Source organism: Plectropomus leopardus, chromosome 19, assembly GCF_008729295.1.
Source record: "Plectropomus leopardus isolate mb chromosome 19, YSFRI_Pleo_2.0, whole genome shotgun sequence".
NCBI classification, from domain to species: domain Eukaryota; kingdom Metazoa; phylum Chordata; class Actinopteri; order Perciformes; family Serranidae; genus Plectropomus; species Plectropomus leopardus.
In genome coordinates, this window is record NC_056481.1 from 16,284,786 (window position 1) to 16,290,976 (window position 6,191).

At 37.0% G+C, this 6,191-nt stretch overlaps 1 protein-coding gene across 1 annotated transcript; it reads right to left on the minus strand.

Moving 5' to 3' along the window:
• Positions 1-368: 368 nt before the first annotated feature.
• LOC121959168 (putative protein MSS51 homolog, mitochondrial) lies at positions 369-4,803 on the minus strand. The gene is made up of 6 exons (XM_042508379.1): positions 4,687-4,803; positions 3,331-3,480; positions 3,106-3,230; positions 1,476-2,039; positions 1,214-1,307; positions 369-836 (listed from the first exon to the last, which is right to left on the minus strand). Exons 1-6 carry the CDS (start codon positions 4,701-4,703, stop codon positions 632-634), a joined length of 1,155 nt encoding a protein of 384 aa, XP_042364313.1. The 5' UTR covers positions 4,704-4,803; the 3' UTR covers positions 369-631.
• Between the last annotated feature and the right edge of the window lie 1,388 nt (positions 4,804-6,191).

Below are 6,191 nucleotides of genomic sequence, written 5' to 3' on the forward strand. Positions count from 1 at the left end.
GTTGCATGGTTTTATTTTTTCAGAAGTTAATTATTTTAATGAGGAAACTGTTCAGTGGACAGTAGCTGGTTATTTGTACTGTTTGTTGCCCAAAATTATGTGAAACATTTTTAAAATTATTCCTCAAATCAGAAGGTGATATTGTGACATTTTATCTTGCATACTTAATTCTAAAAAAAATAACAGATAAATGCCTGAAATATGCCTTTTAATTGTGTAGTATTTCTAGTCAAGTTAAAATGTATGAAAATGTAATTGAAATCATATCTCTATAAAGTGAAGAAAAGCTGTGTTAAACCAGAGTGGACAATGCAGTCTCCCTTATCATTTTAACTTTTTTTTTATTGAAAACTAAAGACATTTGACTGTTTCTACAATGTTTTATTGTCTCTCTGATAGTGCAACAATAGCTCAGAGACTGTATATTCAAATCTCACAGGTCTGGCAGTTACATGCCATGAAACTGAGATAGTGAATGCAAATGTTATAGCAAACACTCATAGCTGTTACCAAGGTAAAAGGGTATTAACATACTATTTTTAAAACATAATTGCATTATTTAATTATTAGAAAAAGCACGCATATGAAATCATTGCCTCATAGTCCAAACAGTGTGTGCTGATGTGCACCTTCAGGCCTCATCTGGTTCCTCAAACTCCACAGTCTCCAGCAGACCCTGGAAACAGAAGTAGTGGGAGTTGCAGTAGACAGGAGGCTTGTTGGGAGATGAACCCACCACTTCTGGTTTGAGCGAGGCGAAGGGACTGGCTCCGCTTCCCTTCATGTCCATCTCCAGCTCCAACAGGATCTGCAAGGAGTAGGTCATCTCTGTCTCACTGTGGATGGAGGACAAGATACATCAGGAGCCATTAAACATTACACACATTATGGATGAATTTTCGTGGATAATGAAAGAGCAGGGAGGAAAGCCAGCCTGGCCTACTGAGAAGTTTGCATATTTAGGCACAATTTCACACACTTGTGATCAGACAATGACTGGGAAAGACATTGGTAACTAAATCAAATGCAATTTTTCCCCCTGAGATGTAGTAAAGTAAAAGTATAAAGCAGCACAAAATGGAAATATTCACGCAAAGTAAAAGTACCTTGAAATTGTACTGGGTAAATACACGTAGTTATTTTCACCCGACTGCAATTTTGTTGTAAGGTATTTCACTAAGTGTGTGGGGGCGTATTATTATGTAACACTCACCTAAGGGCAGTGAAAAGGGAAGGAATCTCATAATCCCTGAGGAGCAGAAGTGTTGGAAGCCAACCCTCATCCAGACCCTGACTGGCATCAAATCCTTGACACAAAAAGATGGAAAGGAAAACAAATGAAAAAGAGTTTAATATGAACCAGAACCTCCTCCTCAGTGGCTAACTGTTAACTGGCACACAGTACACACAACACAAAAAAAAAATAAAATCAGATTTTAGACTGTAAAAGTGTGGAATGAGAAAGATGTTCTCACCAGGATTAAATCCGACTACCAAATCTGGCTTGGCTGCTTCCTCTTTCTCCACCAGTTCCTCCCAGAACTGGTGATACAGGCCCTTGTAGGCACTGATGAAGACCCTCTGCCTGGGGCCAAACGCCCTGAGAGGAGGCCTCATGATGGGGCCATTCAACACTTCCGGTCCCACCATGACTACCTCGATGCCCTGGTGTCCAGGAAACATTTTATTCAGCTCGTCATAGTCCGTCACTCTGGCTGCCAGAGTCTCGCTTTGGCCCGCTCCCACCAGGTGAACGGTGAGAGGTTTGGAATAAGGGTTAATGCCAAACAGCCTCATCCCCCAGGCTATAGTCAGCGGCCTGGAGAAGAACTCGCTGCAAACCCTCCACAGTGACAGCTTCAGGTCATCATCATCAGGCTGAGGCCTGCCAGAGTTGGTCCACAAGTCTTTCATGTTTGTTCCTTTTAAAATGGGTTCCAGGCGAGCAGTGAGATCTCCCTGCATCGCAAGCCAGTCGTCCCAGCCTTTCACCTCTGACTGGGGCTTTGACCATTTTTCTGTAGGGAATGGAAGGTCTCCTGGTGTTCGGGAAAAACAATAAAATTAGTTTTTGCAGTTTAACCGTTTGTAACCTGAGCAAAAAGTTTTTCCAAAATCATGGAAAGAAGGCAAAGAACAACATAGCAACGCACAGCCCAAAAAATACCACTAAATTGGTAAAAACTATTCAATAAAATTACCTGAAACTTCGTAAAAATAAATAAGTAAATAAATAATTCAAAGACATTTAAAGTTTTTTTTGTAACAGATTTTTAAACATATAATTATAATCATTTTAAATACAGTTTTCTATGATTTTTTCTGTTTTATTTTTCTTTTTTTTTTAATAATTTTGTAATGATTGATACCCCTTTTTAAAAATGTATTTTCAGGTCATTTTCTTTGTCACCTTTCACTAATTTCTAGCAACTCACTGCATTTTTCCTCATATTTTTGAAAGAAGTTGGGATGTACAAAATTTGATTTTTTGCCAATATCCAATATGCCAATAAATAACAACTCATTTGGCCGATAAGCCGTACCAATGTCAATGTATCCACTTTTTCCCCAGCTTATATTAGCTTTGGTCAAGTCTCTTCTTCTTTAGTGGAATTAACGTCATATTATGCATACTCTTCTCGTGATGGCCCACCAGCTGATCAGGACATATAATACAATGCTTTGCAGTGTATGTAACATTTACTTATTGTGCAAAATAAAAAAAATACTTCAATTTAGGGTTGATGTTTTATACGTGTTCACTTTGTCAATAAAAAATGAAATAAAAATATTGGTTTGTCATAACGGCAGAAATCAATTCTTTGGCCAATTTCAGTATTTCATTTCAAAACCAATATCTACTGATACTGATGACATACCAATATTACTATGCTTGCCAAAAAGAAAGGGTTTCAAAGGGTCAAATAGCTTGTAAAAGGTGTCTGTAGGCAGCACAAGAAAACTGATGTCAAACCAGGATTAAAGGGTTAATAGAAGTAGAAACAGTTCATAAATCTTTTTTTTTTTGCACATTCCTTCATTTTTAAAGAAGTATTCCCCTGCGTTTAGTATTTGTTTGTATCATTTTTTTCATATATATTTTACCTTTAAATAAAAGCCATTCAACAACTCTGTCAATGGCAGCCAAACGCAGCTGTGAGCAGAACTTCTTGTGTTTGGGCCAGTCCTCCTTCTGACACTCTTTACAGCAGTAGTAAACATTTAGACATCTGTGCAAAGACAGGAGAAAAATGAGAGCTCTTTGATTGTAAAATGACTCACTTTGATGATCTTGGCTGCACAGGCCTGCTGGGTATGATATTGTTTTACCTGGCACAACGCTTCAGGCTCTTTGGGTCTGACAGTTGATTTGGCTGCTTCTCGCAACAAGCACAGATTTTAAAAGACTCCTCCATCTTCTCAAACATCTCTTTTTGAGAGCGGAAGACCATGGCTTTATCCTTGGTCTCCACGCCAGTTCTGGACACACAAATACATTTTAAAAAAATACAATAGAATTACTGATGAGTAACCAGAAATGTGGTCTTGAGTCACAAACTTGATGACTTTAGACTCAACAAAATCAAAAACAACTTGCAACTTGATCTGGACTTAACACAAATGACTTGTGTCTTCAGTTGGACTGTCTTGGACTTTGACTTGCTGCCTTCCACAAAATTTTAAAGAATGTTATTTAAAAAGTGTGCAACCAGCCAATTCATTTCCTGAATCAACTAACATTAAAGCTATTTATTCCCAAAGAGTGGACAGGTAATTCCCTGGATTCACTTTGTTTGAACCAATCCAACAGCATCGAATCAAGGAGAGAACAATGAAGAACTAACATTATATTACTGAGCACCAGTTGGAAAATAACACTATTGCCAAGGATTGTTTTGTTTTTGTCCGTAAACTTAACGGTGGTCAATAAAACAATTTAAATCATATTTGTAGCAAAAACCCAAGAACATGTTTGGTGACTGGCTGCTAATAGAAAGCCCAAGATGTAAAATCTTAGTTTACCTGATGTCCCAAATTACCTGACTTACTGTACAATATTTAAAATGCATTCATAGTTTTTCTAAAGTGTAAATTGGGACTTGACTCTGGCTTGTCACTCTTGAACTAGGATTTGAGTGCAAAGACTTATTTGTGACTTGCAAAGCAATGACTTGGTCCCACCTCTGCCAGTATCTCATTAGTAATTTGAATAACAGTTAAGTTATACACACCACAAGCTAAAATACCAATTTTAGACAACACATAGCTTGTCCACTGCCTATCTACTGAGGCCTATGTGTCTATTCTTGGACTGGAACATTTGTCACAGTATGCAGAGACCAGAGAACTGCATGGACACATTCATAACATCTTTACATATATGAAATGTGGCAGAAAAGTTGCTTAAAGCTTAATGGGGACACAAAGCGAATGGAACAGCAGGTAGCAAAAGTATCAAACAGGCTATGGAGGCATGCTAGCATACAAAAATGTCATTCACATGTCGAGCAATCATTATTAACGAGCAGCAGGCGGCTCTGTTCCTGCGCGCGCGGCTTAAGACACGTGCGCCTATGGCTTTTTTGGAGTCGTAGGGTAACATGTTGGTGGTGGTGGTGTAAATTTAGACATGTTTCCAAAAAGGAAAGGAAAGAAGTGCAAATACTTTAGCCCAAACGTACTTACTTTTTAGTCTCCGTCATTATTAAAAGAGTGTGGCAGTCACGCCGCGCGCTGTTCTCAGCTCTTCTTCTGCTCCTCTGTTATCTGAGCAGATGGTGGCTGCTGGTGCCACATATAGCACCTGTGCTCTCCCCTCTAAAAAGCTCTGACAACTCCAGACCATTCCTGACTTTATAAGAGCATTCAAATATGGGGCATATTAAAAAAAAAAACTACATTCATATATTTCTATATTTTCATGGCAAAAGAAACATGCTCTTGTTTTGATTGAACACACAACAATGCATTTCTTTATTTAACTATATTGATTTATTTATATATTTATATTAATATTATATTATATTTTGTTTAGAGCGAAATCTCAATTTTTTAGAATCAAAAGTTAAAAAATAAAATAAAATTGTGTGAGATAGCTTTATTAAGTAGGCAGAAGACAAAAGGAATCAGCTATATTTTTGATATCAGATTTGAATGTCTGTGATAATGAGTGATGGTAGCTAATATAATTTCATGATAAAGTTAGGTTCAAATGTGAGCAGGGCTGGTTGGCTAAGTGAAATAATTAACAGTTGCTGTATTCTGAGAAATGAAAACTATTTTTAACGTTAAAAAACAAAGTTTATATATTTTGAATGGTCAGTGTCAAAGATAATTAGACATTTGGAAAATGTTCACATTGGTTCTGTTGGTTGCATGATGTTTTTGTAACTATAACATTTTAAAACTTTGCCAGTGAGCCTCCTGATGGGGCAGGTTTACACCAATGCACAACATGACTTAAATTACAAATCAGTTAATTTTATGAAAGATTTGTGTACATTTAAACATATTAATTTATACTGGAAACATAAACCTTTCATTTGCTGATGGTTAGAATATTCTAACATAAATTATGCCAAACAAATACAGCAGAGACTGAAAAGTGTGCCAACCAGTCCTGGTCTTCTATATTTATTGTGTAGTTTATCTCATAATTTATAACATAGTCATATTTATTTACTTAATGTGCATATTTATTCATGTATATTAACCTAAATGGCATTCCTCAGCTAATAGCCCATATGGCCACTAATGAAACCCCGAGCCTCAATATTTCAACACCAACCATCCTTTCTTTGTGCTTTTACAAGTTTTATCCACTAGAGGACAGTGTCACATTGTAAAGGCTGTTTCAAGCATTAACACATTTCCCTCCTTAATGAAGCAAAACAGGGAAAGCATGCAGATGAAGGTGTAATGTTATGTTTAACGCATTGATAACAGTGTCATTAAAGAGAGTTATTTTCGACACATTAATCCAACAAGTAGCAGCAGAATGCCTTTTTCTCATTGTTAAAGATGGCAGAAGATACAGAAGGATTTTCATACAAAGATTGTTCTAATGTGCCTAATCACTGGCTTCCTGTGAAACTATAGGAAAATAAATGTGGAAGTATGAACAAGTGAAGAGGGCACACAGACCATTGTTTAAACCCTTCACAGAAAATGGGTCTTGGAGTTGTTTTGTA